The sequence below is a fragment of the Trematomus bernacchii genome, unplaced genomic scaffold (assembly GCF_902827165.1).
Source record: "Trematomus bernacchii unplaced genomic scaffold, fTreBer1.1, whole genome shotgun sequence".
NCBI lineage: Eukaryota > Metazoa > Chordata > Actinopteri > Perciformes > Nototheniidae > Trematomus > Trematomus bernacchii.
The window spans coordinates 806284-823738 of NW_022987668.1; the positions used below are offsets into that span (position 1 = coordinate 806284).

The following is a 17455-nucleotide window of genomic DNA, read 5'->3' on the forward strand; positions in this document are numbered from 1 at the left end:
TCAATTACAGGAACAACAAATCATATTCTGTTTCATTTCACCTTAAAATAATCCATAAAAAAAAAACAAGGATTGGGGATTTGTGTTGTGTTATTGTTGCTCACTAAGTAACAGCCCTTCTCACAGAATGCAACAGGCAGACATTCTCACATCATTACTGTAGTATAAATAAATATGGTTTACCTCAGGGGTTGCCGGACCATAATGTCTCTCATGTGGTCACAGATGGCCTTGGCTGCAGACATGGCGCTGGACAGCTTCCTGGCCTTGATGACGGCAGCGCTCTCTGCTGCACTGTCTGCAAAACAGAACATGACCATCACATGAAACAGTGGGCAGTCAATGGGATTGTGAGCAGAATAACTGAGCCTATCAGGATAGTGTTATTAGCTGTGTGTCTAGTTTTTGTTTTTATTTGTCAAGGTTTTGAGATAATGTCTGCAAATCCTCTGGAGGTTTAAGCTTTAAAATACATATTTGAAAGATGAAATAACTTTTATTCTGAAACAATTACTTATGTCACTTTCAGTCCCATTACCAGCTTTACGAATTACATACAAATAAATGTGATGTTCTGTGTTTTTGTCAAGTGACATTTGTTTGACAGGCCAGGCTAAATGTCATCAGATTTTGTTTTTGAACCGTGTGATTTTCATATACTTTAGCAGACCTGTAGAGTATTGGTTTCTCATATTCTGCATTTTAAGCATCAGTCACAGGAACCATGTAGAAATATATCTCACAGTCCAATAGTTTCAACTCACAGCGATGAAATCTCCTTTGAGCCAGGCGTCATCCTTGACAGCCTCAAAGCAGGCGAGCTCGCTGCCGGACATGTTGACCAGGCAGTGGTGCACGTCGGGGTACTGGGTGGACGAGTGGTTGCCCCAGATGATCACATTCTTCACATTGGTTGCAGGGACGCCACAGCGCATCGCCACCTGCAGGACAGGAGAACAAAGTCAGGTTAAAGTCTGGGAATCTAATGGCGCATTTCCACTACACGGTCGGCCTCGGCCACACTCGGTACGGCTCGGTACGGCTTGGGCGTTGGGCCTTAACAGGGCCGACTCACTTCATGCTGCGCTTCCATTACAGTTTAGGAACTGGGGTAGTTACTATAGTAACGCAGTGTAGGCGGAGCCGTGACGTCATCTTCAATGAGAACTCCAGAAACACAACACAGCCGTTAGCTGTTAGCACTCAGAGCTCACAGCTCCTTATATATGTTCAGAAACTCGACAAAAGTTAAACAAGTACAAACCACAGACTGCCTGTGTCATGGTGAATACAGTCGCTGCTTTATTTATGTCTGTATAGGCCGTTGTTGTGAGTGTGGACGGTCGGAGCATATACTGCGTTAGCTTAGCCAATCTCCATTTAGAAAACAAGCATTTTAAAAGGTTTTTCGCCTGCCGTCTGTCTGCAGACTTGACAAAGCATTAATTCATGGTTTTACTAACCGGTATCAGTATGTTGTTACTTCGGCATCATTTGAAACGTGTATTACAATTAAATCACGGTAAAATATGTCCATCTTGTTGTAGTTCTAGCCCTCTTGCCAGCGCTCCTCTCTCTAGTTTAGCATACTCAGCCCGACTCAGCCCTGTTTGTTGGCCCCGATAGAACCACAATTTTGTCGGGCCAGAAAAAGAGGTGAAAAAGTGGCCCCGGGCCGTGCCGCGCCGGGACTAGGCCTAGTGGAAGCGCAACCAAAAACGGGTACGGCACGACACGGCACGCTTAAAGCGAGCTCCGCGCTGTAGTGGAACTGCGGCATAATATGTGAAGACAAGTTTTGAAGTACAAATGTGACTCTAAAGGATGGTACCTGAGAGCGGGCCCTGTTGTGGTCCAGACGGGTGAGGCAGGAGAAGTTCTCTTTGGGGATGGAGGGAGCAGACTTGGCTGCAATCAGACAGTTGGTGTTGGCAGGATTTCCTACAACCAGCACCTAAAAACACAAAATGAAAACTTAAAAATAAAACCTTAGGGACTCGTCCTTTCTAACTTAATGTAACCTCATCATTAACAGATTAATAACAGCTCACTTGTAGTCCTGTCATTTTAATCTGTAAATGACTTCTGTGTTTGTTGTTATTTTATGATAATTTATGAATTCTAATCTGTATGTAAAGGGTCTTTGTGTACCTTAAAAAGTAAAAAAATGTATTACTATTCATATTTGTTCCTTTGGATAGAGTAACTTGATTTAAAAGCTGGCCCGTAGGATCAAAATGTTATTCTTACACATCCCCTTAACAAGCAAACTTGTAATAGGCTTTTTACAATAGAACAAATATTTACACAGCAACAAGAGGGCTCTGAAAAATGGCAATCATCCAAACAATGCAATACAAGCAATTTAGCCAGAAGCAGAATAGTTTAATCTACAGCCTTCGACACGTTAAAAAAGTTTTAAAAAGGAGTGGACGTGTCGTTAAATGTGCGTGTCAGTGCAGGTCTAAATTGCCTGTCAGTACCTTCACAGTCTTCTTGGCGTACTTCTCCAGGGCGGATCCCTGGCTCTTGAAGATGGCCACGTTGGCCTTGAGCAGGTCCTTCCTCTCCATGCCTTCCCTGCGGGGCATCGAGCCAACCAAGATGGCGGCGTCCAGGTCCTTGAAGGCCACTTCCTCCTTGTCAGTGGGGATAATCTCTGTGGAAAAATAAACATTACTATTGCTGGTTGAAGGTTTATAATCATTAATTCACACGGTTTACTCCTTGACAAAAAGTAACTTTACGATAAAACTTGAAGCACAAGGTTTTACAGTTTTGTCAATGATTTTACTAACTTTATCTGTCAAGGTTTTGAGATAATGTCTGGAATGTTTCTGAAGATTTAAGCATAAAGAAAATGACATCTGTTTCTTGGCGTGCTTCCCTAAGGCAGCTCCCAGGAGTTTCAACTTTCTTCTAAACTGACATTTATTTTTGTTCTTCAGTATTTTTGTTTTCTAGCTGAAAATTACACACAGGTATTGACTATCTCAGGCCCATTTGTAGCTCATATTAGTGCCATTTCTAGGCCAGGTCTCACTGTTAAACAGAAACAGGTTCTCAGTTGTATTCCAAATAATTATCCTCTCCCTTAAACAATTATACCAGAGGAAACAAAGTTAACAGCCAAAGTCTTGTCAGTCCACATGTCTGACAATTAATAACTGGGACATTTCTCATTCAAAACCTTTTGCACCCTTTCTAAATGACACACATTTGGTCTGTATCCCATGTGTGAGCAGTATTGTATGGCTGGGCCCATCTCAGTGCATGAAGCGTTGTCTTTGCAGCACAGTTGGTTAATACAGGGGCCTCTCACATCCCATGTCCAAACAAAGCAAAGGACAGCACCAATTCAAAGGAAAAATTCCAGGTCACAATGGAGATGGCACATAATGGTGCCTCACGACTGATGTCATGATGGCAGTTACACTGATGACACCAAAAGTCCCAATAAAAACCAGTGCCTATAGTTATCAAGTGTCTTTGAGAAGGAAATACGTCCGAACTGTATAAGCCGCCCTTCTTACAGTGACAACTATTTGGTCCTTGGAGAAAAAGCATTACAAAAATCCATAGCATTAAAATGTATCCATCTCCAATAGTTAGGAGAGCTGCATAGCAAGTGGTGAATAATATTCTGAGAGGTGTAGTAACATACAAAAAGAGATTTCATTTGTACCTCAATGTTTTGTTCCGGATTCAGCAACTATGAAACATTTGTCCTCCTATACTGGTTTATGTAATATTTAATTTAAATGTATGTATGCATGTATAATCCTTGATGGGATGGACAAATAGCCTCGGTGTGATCAGATGCTCAGCTACCACTGGATATCATAAGCGGACAATCATCCGTGCCTTAGCATACCTTATTATTTTAGTAGACAGCATATGGTCACAATTAATAGGCTTTACCATATAAATAGTATAGTAAGAAAAGGATAGGATGGAAATAGGAGGTAAAGTAACTAACACATTTTAAAAGAGTGATGTTTAACAGCAAATGAGTGAGTTTGGGAAACACAGACCGGAATCCTTTGACACAAAGAGAGGATATCCTTGGTGGCAATTATCAAAACATTACAGCAAATATGCATAACCTTCTCTTGGGCCAACCAGGCAGAAGTTGTATTCATTCAAAAAGTGTAGACAACTTAAAAAAAAAAGAAAAACTGTCCATCGCATCTTTACCCCAGAATCTCCTTGTAACTACAATTGCTCCAATGACAGGATGTTAAGGGGAACAGTGATATTTAATTCAAGTATTTCAATAACGTATTATGTTAATAATAGTGTTTAGTTACCTCTCAGAAGTGGGAGGGCACAGTCCTGCAGCTCCATGACGACACCCTCCAGGACCGGCAACATGGGTGTAATGTCCAAAAGCAGCAAGATGACTGGCTGACAGAAGAAAGAGGGAAGGAAGTAGGATGAATATTATGAAATGAATAAAAACATGCTGGAATTTATTTTTTATGTACTTGAAATCTAAATTCCCATGTATAATGACAGGCCAGTGGGGAATTAGTTGTTTCTGGAACAGCGTGGAGGCTTTAAGCCATTTGGATCACTGACGATTGCATGCGCCAAATGGATCAAGTTCTTTTTAAGTTGGCCTAAGAGCCTCGTACAAGATCTATTTCATTGACTTCAAGGTGAACCCTGGCTCTCATCAAAGGGCGCTTAAACTTGTGAGTGCAATCTGATCACTTCTCAGTGGGGCAACATCTGTTCAATGTCACCCCTAGATTTGAACTGTAAACATTTGTGATATTTACAGCTGTTTTGCCTGGGGCTCTCTGTGTCCTGTGTGTCTCTTTTGATACTGACCTTACACTCACTAATGAGATAAGGGAATTGAGAGCACGACAAAGCCCTTCCTTACCTGATCTTTGCCAAAGACATCTCCCTTGGCAATGCTGAACAGCAGGGAATAGGCAATCTGCCCAGCAGCGCCGGTCACCAGAACTCTAATAGGCTCAGACTGCAAGGCAAAAGGTAAAAAAAACAGTGCTGTTAGTAATATTAGCATTGATTTCACAGAGGGGCATGACAGTGACCATTTAATTGTCCAGTGCACGTGGATGCCTGACTGGGTGTCTATTCTTGTCAACAGGATTTACTAAAGCAGGGGGGGGTCACTTTAAAAATAGACTGTTCTTTCCATACAGGTCTCAATGTTGCATATCAAATGCAGGATATACTTTTTCAAGGTCAGCCATCTTTGTCATTCAAACCCCTGAAAATGACTAAAGTAGCTACACAAGTGACAAAAGGATACATACAATGTAATACACTCCAACGGTTAGGTTGCGTCATGCTGTCAGCCAGACTGCAAGGATAGTTAAAATCAACTTTGACTAACTTTGCACAAGTTTGTGAAGTCCTCATCGTTACAATCGGAATAACTGTGGTTTAATCTGCGTTAGACATGCAATACCAAATACCTAATAAACCGATATATTCGCTAGCTGTAGGCTACTCACCATGTTCACACGGTAGGTTGAACTGCTCTCTCTCCCACTTATCGCTCAACCAGCAGGTCATTCCTATTTAAGTCCTGAGTGCATCACGACACTTGCAACCATCTGACGGCAGATTTTACATCCGGGTAATTGTAGTTTTGAATACTAGGTAATGTAGTTCTTTGTCAAAAATGAAGAAGTTATCCCGTTTAAAGCAAAATAAAAGGGCGCTATCGGTCATATTTGTACAACTTATGCTATACAACCAGGCTTTCATATGTAATGTCTGTTTATTGAGCTAACTAGTTGCGTTTCAGGGTCGCTAATGAGCTAGCTGGTTAGCATAGCCCTAAAAGTACTGCTTGTCGTTGCTTAGCGACCAGTTCGACCTGCCTCAGGAGTACAGTTTGTTTATACTTTAGCTTAGCCACTCGTTAGCAAGAAAGACCAACATGGGGACCGAAAAGAGGCATTAACACAAGTTATCGATATGAAACGTAACAATAACTGGTTGACGTCTCAGTGAATAGCAGGTTAAGTTTGGATAATGCTAGCGTACTAGAGCAAACAGCTACTTCACGTGTTGTCTTTATCAACCAAACATGGCTAACTATTTATGTTTGCTGTGAAAGGCATGATTTAGGTGTTATTAGTTTAATATCTACTGAAGCTGAGCAGCCAAGGGGAGAGCACACACTCTTTTACTTTGTTGTCTTCGTCACTGCAGTATTTGAGGTAAGTTAATGATAGCTAACTAACCTTTCTCATCTCTTTCTTCCTCTCTCAGTCTGAGTCTCAATCTTCATCCCTCTTCACTAGTGTCAATGCTGTTTATCAGTGGTATTGTATTGAAGTACATTTACTCAAGTGCTGTACTTAAGTACGATGTTGGGGTACTTGTAACTTAACTTGAATGTTTTTATTTAAGATACCTTTTACTTCTACACCACTACATTTATTTGACCAAATTAGTTACTAGTTACTTTACAGATTCAGATTATATTAGATTCTAAGGTTATTAAAAGTAGCTCTACATTTACCAGTTGCAGTGAACACAATGCATCACAAATAACAATGCAGTAATTGAATATACATGATTCTGAATTGAGCTATTGCACACAATAAGTACTTTTACTTTTGGTACTTTAAGTTTATTTTAATGCCAATTATTTAGTACCTTTTACTTAATAAGATTGCATGCAGGACGTTTACTTTAACAGTGTATTTTACACTGTTGTAGTTTTATTTTTGATGTGAAACTGTGCTTTTTTTTAGAACATGTAACAAGATAACAAGAAAACAAAACAAGAACAATTAGTTGCCAGCAAACAAATAAAGTGAATTCTTAATAAACAAACTACAAGGCTGACAAAGAGTAGGAAGATTTATATGGCAGAATATAGCCTAACTATGTACCTTAGTGTTTATCGAATATAGATACAATATCAGAACACTACATCTTTGGTTCTTCAGCAGCAAGAGATGCGTAAATGTTTCTTTCTACTATGCTGTTTTGAGTTGAGAGGACCCCTATAGAGGCCCAGTGTTAGGTGAGGGTGGTTATCAATATTTCATGGCCTCATTACAGGCTCATTACCTGACTCCAACAAAAAGCAGAGGAGATGGTGTTACACTGAGCTGGTGTCAGACTGTGGTCTCATGTGGGCTATAGCTTGGCTGGCTCTCTGCAGTGTTATGCAACTGGAAGGTCACCAGTTCAAGTCCCGGCAAGACCAAGTGCTACCGAGGTGTCCCTGAGCAAGGCACCGTTCCCTACACTGTTCAAAATGGCAGCAGACTGCTCCTAACACTTGGATGCAGAGAAACAATTTCCCCACGAGGGATTAATAAAAGTCCATCTTTTCTTTATGACGCAACCTAATTGTGGTTAAAACCGATTAAGTATTTGTGTTTGTGGCAAGGTTCTACTGCTTGAAATATTCACTGATCTATTATTCATCCATGTACAGTCGATCTATCATTCTTTCATCCTGATGAGTCATGACACAAAATTATCTCAAGCCACCACTTATTCTCCATCCAAAGCCCAAAACTGGCCCTAATGTTAAGGTCTCCACCTGCCAGTGACAGGGGCTGACACAGACCCTTCCCTCCTCAAAAGGCTGTGTGTGTAAGAGCCGCCTGATTCAGAGACGTTTGAAGCAGCTGCCACAGCCTGGCAGGGTTCCTCTCAGCTCACATTTACCCCTCTGTGTGGCAGCTTGTCTGTCAGGGGTGTCAGTATTGGACAAACAGGTGCTCAAAGCTGTCTGTTGGCTGCATGGCATACTGCTGGAGGATCATACTCTGGCTGTATTACATTTATTGGAGGGCCTTCAAATATGCCTTGCCCTACTTTTGATAGTATAGTCTTTTGTTCAACTCTTTTATTAACGGGGTATAATTACTGTCAGTTAGCTATTAACTGGTATGATATCTAAGGAACATGAATTACCTGTTTTGATTGTACGTGGTGCCTTTTCTTCACGCTATGAAGTTACACGATCAAGGTTGCCATGCAAAATTATGGATTAAAAGGGTTTTCCAGGCCTGAAAAGTAGTTTTTTCTACTAATCGACATTGAAAATACATTGCATTACTATAACGACTTGTGACAGTTCTGACTTAACATAAACTCGCATTTGAATGTCTGTTTTTGCTGTAACTGTAATGTACAAGTCAGTCTCCAATGTTTATTTTCCTCTCTGGCAGTCTCCCTAGTCAGGTTGACATGAGGGGATTAGGGCAGGCTTCGTCTTTGTAAAAAGGAAATCAGAATGAAACCAAAAACCGCAGCGCACACTGGCACCAGATATTATCATGTGTGCGGCAGTGTGCCACGCCGGCCTTATCCTCTGTGTGTGGTGCTGTGAAAACAATCGGCATTGTGGGTGTTTTGTCCCGCCCACCAGGCCAAATTGGAGCCCCGCAGAAGCGAGGGGAGTGGGCTCACGTGCACAAATCCTGAACTGCATACACGTAGTAACGCCTATACATGTGCACACATACACTTTACTGTCACGCTTAAAGGTGTAAATTCTCGATAAGTTCATGACACGTCTCTTTCTCTGTAGTGTCTGTCTCCTCTGCTGACCCCTCTCTCTGTCCTTTGTCCACTCCATCTCCTCTTTTGTTCCCCTTGTCATTTCACCTCCCTCACCTCCACCCTTTTCTGTCTCTCCTACTTTTATCTCCTCTTATTCTGCTCCTGCACTTGTCCCTGCAGAGTGCACCTGAGTGACCCTGTTACGTTGGTGTCTGGGAGGCAGATAGCCAGCACACCCCACCGGCCTCCATATCACCCTCTTATCTGCCGTGCTAGACCAAATAGCTCTCACAGTGTACAGGCAGACATGGAGTGATAGCAGGTGCCATTCACACGAGTACATCCACATTAAATACATAAACAACACCAACAAATTACACCATCATCACCGCTATCTCCCATCATATTCAACTTTTGTATCCCTGTGCCATCACCTTGTTTACTTTATGACATATCTGTGTCTAAGCGTTGTCATATTCCTGTCTTAGATAAGTTGATGAAGCTTTAGATCATAGCAGCAGATTAATTGTACTCTTTTTTTTGTCCCTTACATTGTCATGCAGACAGCAGCTCTGTTTAAAATGAGCCTACGTGACCTGGTCCTGTCAGTGTCTGATATGTGCAGTGACCGTGTTTTCACACTAGGTGTCAGTGTATGGCTGTGGTTGGTGATTCTTGGATGTCACTTATCATTGAAACTGGTGTTGATGGATATGTGGTGAAGACTCCGAAAACACTTGTTGCTGCAGCAGTCGTCTTGCCTTTAAGAACCGGGCGTATTACTGAAAAGTCAAATTACCAGTTATAATTATCATTCAGACATTTGGTACGTGTGCAAGCGAGTAAGTTCACACCCTTTTGCTGTTTTCCAAAAAAAGTGCAAGAGTTGGCTTGTGTTTTTGACGGCTAAACCACAAATTGTCCTAAAACCTGAAGTGCCTTTACCTCAGATATGGGACCAGTTTAAATATGTTTGCTTGCTCACACTTGTGTGGTGTAGCAATCTAAGCAAGCAGTGAAAAATGCTTCTTTGCTTTTTTAAACCAATGTTACAAAGTGCTTGAGGAGTAAAACAGGGAAAAGGAAAAAACTGAGAAAACAATATCTGAGATACTAAACGTGATGGCATTCACGCTGTTGAAATAATTCACTGCAGAAAAATGTTTGTCCCTCTGAAAGTTCATATATTAATGCAGCTTTCGTTTTAATTTGTGTCCTTTCAGTTTTTATGGTAAGAAAAGCGTGATCTATCTGAAACGCTCATGTCATGTGGAAATTAATTGCATACCTACTTTAAGTGGGAAAATGTTTCCGACATTGTCAAATGTTGTGAGCTGGCTCTTTGTTTCATGCTATTTAATTCCTGTATCACCAAAGTAGCACAAAATCAATCAACCTATCATTTTTTAATAACTCGATGGCTTACAAAATATATTTTCCAGTCCTATTCTTTTTTTTTTACAATCAACGCAGGACATTTTCTGTTTCTGAGCTGAGATATCCTGAATTGCTTGCTTCCAGAAATAGCCTGCAGATCCATTTGAGCTGTTGTTATTGTGCTGCTCTGGCACTTTTAGGACGCGGCCTGGAGGCGTACGACTGTTTCCAATCTGCCTTGATGTACCTACTACCTCTGTGAGTTTCTCTCTCGCTGATTGTCTGTGATTGAAACCTGAGAAGGACTTTGTTTCGAGCCAAGTATTGGCTTGCTTCAGGGGAAAAAAGACAACCAAGCCCTCAATCAAGAGAGAACACAGACCTCTGCAAACACACCAACTAACTTCCTGGCACTGATGCAGAACTATTCAATTAAATCTCATACTATACACACAGCGAGAAGTGTTTTCTCCTGTGAGTGAGCCTCAACCACACTCTTCCACTCTCTCTGTTTGCATAGGGAAATGGTCCGTGAAATGGGTTTGATGGAATCAAACTACATATTAAGACAAATACATATTTCACAGCAGTTGATGGACTGATTGATAGAGCTGTGTCTTCATTTCCTCTCTGAGTCACCACCCAGAAGATCTTTATCAGAGACAGTATGATGAAGGATTAAGGCTTGGCTTGTTTCAGACAGGAGAAGATGTGTTAACTTGTCTTGTTGTGATCTTTAATAGTTCTTGGTGTGAGTTTCTGAGGTTCTTAATATGCAAATATTGTTTTGCGCGAGTTTGTGTGCTTCTACAGTATCTGCCACAAGGGGGCACCAAACTGCCACATGTTCTGCATCTGTCCTCCCTCTCCATCCCCTCTGCTGTAGACATCAACAACACACTTTTTTGAAAACTCACTGAAGGATGACCGACAATGCGGCAGCAAGTGTCCTGGATCCACAGCCAGGGTGGAAGGTGGTGCACGTTTGTATCAATGCAACTGTTGTTGTTTTAGCATAACAAGGCTGGCTGACAAACCCCCCTGACCCACACCAACCTCAACACCTTTCATTAACCTCAAAACCCAAATCCATCCAACTGGACCAGTCACAGCAACTTGCTGCCGATGCTGGCGGTCACACGCCTCTGCACAGCCATAATGGGCCGCCGCACAATTGTGGGGGGGGGGCCACGTAACCAACAAAAATTCCCCGTCCTTCCAAGAGGCCGGCCGCCTGCAAGTTACCAGCAGCACCGCTCGTCCCTGTTTGTCTGCACTCACTAAAAGGAAAGAATGTTTTCCCCCACAACATGGCTGTGTGGGGATTAAGGGCCCTTTCTGAGTGGCCCCGGGTCGTGCGGCAGATGTTAGCCAGGATAGCGCTGGTTGCCGTGCCGACAGTGAGCCGGCGGGATCGGCCCGCCCAGACGACGTTAAGCTTATGTACATGTGCACGGGAGAGGGTGAGGGGCCCGTCACACATTGGTGGGAAATTTGTCACAGCGGTCACACACTAAACTCATCTACACTGTCTCTGATCGTCATCACACAGAAAGAGCTTCACGCGGCTGATGGTGGTTTTTATTTATATATGTGACATCAAGGCAGGTAGCAAGTGAGAGTTGTTAGGCCTACTAGTATCTGATTGGTGGTTGGACGTATTCATTCATAAATGGACTGCATTAGCACTTTCCCAGTCTTTGACATTTCAAGTCAGCATTCACTCATATTCATGCAGAGGTAGAGGGTGCCACATTGCTCAGGGAAACTAACATTCACACACATTCACACACCAACCGTCATGTCATTGGAAGCAATTTGGGGTTAATTATCTTGCCCAAGGACACATAGACTGACCTTCTGATTGGAGGACGATCATGTGTTATGTCCAAATTATTTGTATTCATTGCTCACTCAGACCACTTTAGGTACATACTTTAAAAACATAAACTTGTCCTGTCTGATCAGCTTTAGTGCAGTCTGTAAGGTGTGAATTTAACAATGGCAGCACGTGGGCTTTTAAACAGGCAGTTGCACTTCATCCATCAAAATCACTTCCTTCCCTCTCCCAGATGATTTTTTAATCATAAGGAAATGTTGTTTTAAACTGCTAAGCTCTCAAGTGCTTGTCACACAGAGCCTCTAATGAAGATGACTTACCGTACAGATGGCTTTATGGGTGATTAAGTCTTTGGGGATGACTCCGCTGTGTTAAAAGTATTGATTCAACTTGGCAGCATTGCAAGAAAGAGTAAGAAATCTGATCACAGCAGCTGGACACTAAGGTATTCTAGTATTCTCCCTTTGACTAATGAAGTATGATTGATAGGTTGTACATTGATGGGTGAGAAAGCATTGAATACAAGAAACTAAGGAGAATGTGTTGGCTAAAATACATTTCTAAGAGTTATTTATATTGTTTTGCCTTTCACCATTTGTCGAAATTGTAGGTGCAGGGTTAGGTTGTATGGTCGTTTGATGTGTGAAAGACGAGCCGGTTCTCTTGACGTCAGACTGGTCTATCTGCAGGGTGAATGTGTTTAACAGGGGGGCCCAGTGCAAGCCCCTGTGGTACTTGTAACCGTCAGGCTCAATGGAAAGAGGATACAGCGTCTGACAAGACATGACTTGACCCAGCGGTAGAAGGCAGAGCCCTACTATTGTCCTGAATAAACAGCAGAAATCAGCGTTGGAGAATTCCCCCTTCTTCAGTGTGTGTGTGTGTGAGTGTGTGTGTGACTGAGGGAGACCTGTGTGTCTGACAAATGAAGGTAACAAGGAACTTCTTCGGGGCAAACGTCTAAGTCTGTGGACACACCAGTTCCACAGTGACTGTACTCTCTAAGGAAGAATATTGGGCAGGGGCTGTTTTCATGCACGACTGTGTGTTTGGGCCTTTCTGACAGATGGAGGATAGCCAGATGTGTGTTTGTATTTGTATGTGTGTGTACAAGCATGCAAATTCGCGTATTTGGTGCTTCAGTTCGGCTGGTTTTGAACCTCAGAAGCAAGCTTGACTAACCCCTTAATAATAATAATTCACTATGATTTGAAAACACTTTACTTCAATCTCTGTCTTGATAGTAAAGAGGAAATCAACACTTAAAGGCAATCATCCTTGTTTTTGTTTGTACAGCATGTGTTCTGTTATTGCAATTGGTTTTAACGGTAGTAGGGACGTGGAGAACAATGAGGAACACTGAACCGCAAATATCAGAATCCTTTCATGCCTGTGCTGTGACTGTGGAAACTGTGTTATCAAAACATTAACTGTAGGTTAGCATGAGGTTATTACACGAGTAACATGTCTATGCAGAGACAATGTACCAATCAGGATTATCTGGATAATCCTCATATACCTTTCACTGAACAGTTTTGATGAAACTAATTTATTCGGTTTGAAATAGTTCTTGTGAAATATGTTCACTCTGTGTTTTACTGGCTATCCAGTTCATGTGTTAAATCCCAAATCTCTTTTTCCAACTTTGCTACTTATGTTTCTGTAGTGGTTTACAGTACATCGCACATACTATTCAAACCACTAAACATGTCATCTCTACTCTCATGTTACCAATAACATACGGATTGATACATAGGTAATGGGATGAAGTTAAGGCTTTATCCAGAGAAAATTAGGGTTATCGATTTGTTCTGAAATGAGTTGACTGACAGAAGAAACATTTTATTTGTTCTAAAATATGCTAACATTTGCAACTTCTCAAATGAAATGTTTTGCTTTATCTCACTCTATTTTCATTTAATGCCTTGAGAATTTTTGACTATACTAAAAAAAATGTCCTGCAAATGTTAAGTGATTGTTAGCCACTGTCATAAAAGTATTTTAAATCACCATTAACTCTAATGCAGTCCCCAAATAGAAAACAATGTAAGTTTGACAACCCAACTTCCTAACTAAAGGTCATATCCTCATGAAGTGTGATAGACAACTGCCAATCTGAGAGTAGACTCCGGAAAGGATCTTATTTGAACTTATTGACTTGAGCGTACTGCAGCGGAGGGAGATATGACACTGGTGTCCATCTCTGAGGTCACAGCAGAGGGAACAAACTTCTTGGTTTGGTCTGAGCGCTCTGTGCCATGTCAACCTGTCAGAGAGGGGGGGGGGTCACTGCCTGCTGAGAGATGTCCAAGGTGTCATAGCCTCATCTGGGAGGTGACAGACAGCATGTGTGTGAGTGTGTGACGGGCAAATAAAACCCCTGAGAAGTCTAGGGGACGTTCATCGTGACCTTTCATTTAGCCAGGGTCCATCTCGCTCTGTGCATCTGACAACAACTTTCAAAAGAACCTTACTTCCTGAGCCATTGACAGGTGTGTGTGTGTGTGTGTGTGTGTGTGTGTGTGTGTGTGTGTGTGTGTGTGTGTGTGTGTGTGTGTGTGTGTGTGTGTGTGTGTGTGTGTGTGTGTGTGTGTGTGTGTGTGGATGTGTGTGTGTGTGTGTGTGTGTGTGTGTGTGTGTGTGTGTGTGTGTGTTGGTGTGTGTGTGTGTGTGTGTGTGTGTGTGTGGGTGTGTGTGTGTGTGTGGTGTGTGTGGGTGTGTTGTGTGTGTGTGTGTGTGTGTGTGTGTGTGTGTGTTGTGGTGTGTGTGTGTGTGTGTGTGTGTGTGTGTGTGTGTGTAGGGGCCTGGTCGACATGTGAATATGATGGAATTGTACTTGCATTTCGTAAGTATTTAAACACTACTGCAGGAGTTGTTTACATGCTGCTGTTACAAAAAAACTTCCCAAATTGGGATCAATAAAGTATATCTTATTAATCGCCTGACCTTGGGTATAGTCTGATGTCAGGTAGTAGAGATTCCTCTTTTACAGATAGATATTCATAAGTGGAAAATGAAATGCATCAACAAGATAGACACGTTAAAGAGCAGATGCTGCAACAGTTGGCATTAAAGTGTGTGCAGGTTTTAGTAGGAACAGTGTCAAGTGCACAATAAGCCTCTTACAAGCTGGAATTAAAAACTTCACAATATAGAAATAGACAACAAGGTTATTCTAGGGTTGGATTAGCACTATGGAATTGGATCATGAAAAATGATACCTCTTCAATTTAACCACTGAGTGGACTGAAGAAGACAGGCTTCCCAACTAATTTGGAGCTCAATGGCAATTAGTTGTTGCGTTGTTGTTCAATAATGATCAGGGGTCACTTACCCTTTTCTTGACTGTAAAACAATCCAGTTTTAACCGTAATATTCCCTGTCATGTGACACAGTGGGATGTCCACTAAATGAAAGTTTGAATTCTTCTTATGGCCAAATCTGTTTTAAATGCTACTGTGTATTTATTGACACGTCTAGTTTCTGGGCTATATATTCAGCATATACGTCTATGTTTCGTGCATGTGTCTGTACACAATTCCTTCAGTGTATTTGTTTGTGTGTTTACCTTTTATACGTGCGTGTGTGGTCAGGAGGTGAGGGTCGAACAACATGCCACCAAACAGCTTTAAAAGAAGAAAATCCAACAACATAAACAAAAACCACCGCGGGTCAGTGTGACGCGCGTCACCTTCGCTGTGACAGGGGACGACACCGGAGAGCCTCAGAGTCCCCGAGAATCCCTTTGAAGTCGGCCAGATATTTTGCCGCTGCTCTGGAAGTATTGTCTTTCCTGCCCTTGGGCGTTGCTGCATGGCAGATGCACTCGGCTTTTAGTGAAACACTTGCCAGGATTAGGCCTATTAGCTGAACAGGGAAAGACAACCATCGCCGGTTTTAGTGGAATCCGGTCTGAATGTGGGAATCTTGGATTGTTACCACATTTTGCAGACATGATTAAACCTGAATCCTGCCTGTCTTTTCCAACACTTTTCCTGCCTAATCATGACATGATTCCTCGCTAAACGTCTCTTTTTCTCCGTCTTTCCCGGCCCCCTCAGTCATTACTGCTGCTGTGTTTGTGTTTCTGCTCCAGGCGTTGGGTAAATACCTCTGCTGGAGTAGATATTTTTTCCCCCACCTTCCTCCCTCCATTACCTCCTCTAATGACGTTTACACATCTGCTTAGAAGAGCTTCCACTCATCTCTCCGTCACCCTGTGTCCGTCTTTCTCTCCCTCTCTTTGTCACACACTGAGACTGTGAGATTATTACATTCTCCATTATTCGGCTGCTGAATTGATATCCTACTTTCAATGAACTAGTACAATTCAGATTATGTTCACGCTCCCTCACTCGGTTAACACAAATTTAAACTATTTTCTCTCATTTAAATAAATATATTCACACATTTATGAAAGAAGACAGATGTGGAGAGATACTGTGATTTCAAAGAACTGCGTTATTGCAGCCACCATGCTTATCTCATGGATATGATCTTACTTTTAAATAAGTCCTTAGCTTTAAGAAATGAAGACCTTCACCAACAGGACATTCATATGTAAATATTTGGACAATTGATTTACCATTTTATTCATTTTACAAGCAGAACACGTTTTGAGAATTTGAGCAATTGATGCTTTTTTTTGGCATCAATGATAGTAAACTGAATCTTTTTTTGTTTTGAACTGTAGGATGGATAAATAAGAAAGTTTAAGACTCCATATTGGCATTTACACTTAAATGAACACTTAAATTGAGAACATTTGAATCCAAATAGAAAATATTAATCAATTTCTGCCCTATAGAGTTTTCAGAATTCTTTCATGGACTGATCATTTTTGTAAGTTTTTCAATTGAGGGTTTTTAAGTTTGCGGTTTTTTAAGTGTTCATTATGGGACAAAGGTCTCTTTTGGTCTATTGCTTCTGGACACGTGAACTTTTCAACTCCTCACCTGCACATGCCCTCCAAACCTAGACATTTGCGTGCTCCAGTACACACACACACACACACACACACACACACACACCACACACACACACACACACACACACATACACACTTCCACACGCACTCATCACTCGCTAAAGAGACTTGCCCAACGGTCATGTCACTTGAGCTCCATTTTCCTGCTGATGGACATGTAAAACACACACATACACACACACACACATACATACATACATACATACACACACACACACACACACACCAAGACACCCACACATGCAAACAGAGTGACTGTACCTGTCACCTCTGTTGAATACCTCATTTTGTTCCTCCTGTCAATCACCTCTATTCTTCTTTTGCCGACAGCTGAATAGGCTCCTGTGGGACTCTGTAAAGTGTCTATGTGTGTGTGCGTGTGTTAGTGTGTGTGTGTGTGTTGATATAAGTGTGTGTGTGAAAGAAAGCCTGCTGTCTGGCGCCACTTTGCCCAGCCTCCACTGTCCCGCACCAAACTCCTTGTCTTGTAATGGGACAGTTGATAAGGTACGCTGTACATTGTGTGTGTGTGTGTGTGTGTGTGTGTGGTGTGTGTGTGTGTGTGTGTGTGTGTGTGTGTGTGTGTGTGTGTGTGTGTGTGTGTGTGTGTGTGTGATGTGTGTGTGTGTGTGTGTGTGTGTTTGTGTGTGTGTGTGTGTGTGTGGGTGTGGTTGTGTGTGGTGTGTGTGTGTGTGTTGTGTGTGTGTGTGTGTGTGTGTGTGTGTTGCATTGTG

The 17455-nt window shown here is 42.0% G+C and overlaps 2 protein-coding genes across 2 annotated transcripts in view; one reads left to right on the plus strand and one right to left on the minus strand.

The window, feature by feature from the left end:
• Positions 1-5009, minus strand: part of mdh1ab (malate dehydrogenase 1Ab, NAD (soluble)) — a 6480-nt gene extending 1471 nt beyond the window's left edge. Inside the window, 7 exon segments of the mRNA XM_034135962.1 lie at positions 201-283; positions 286-298; positions 765-941; positions 1832-1954; positions 2484-2659; positions 4311-4407; positions 4892-5009. Of these exon segments, the coding sequence (XP_033991853.1) occupies positions 201-283; positions 286-298; positions 765-941; positions 1832-1954; positions 2484-2659; positions 4311-4374 (636 nt within the window). The 5' untranslated portion in view covers positions 4375-4407; positions 4892-5009.
• A 717-nt stretch (positions 5010-5726) lies between these two features.
• The window catches only part of wdpcp (WD repeat containing planar cell polarity effector), a 75893-nt gene continuing 64164 nt past the window's right edge, over positions 5727-17455 (plus strand). The window contains exon 1 of the mRNA XM_034135882.1: positions 5727-6206. The gene's annotated coding sequence lies outside the window, so the exon portion shown is untranslated. The remainder of the gene's footprint in view (positions 6207-17455) is intronic.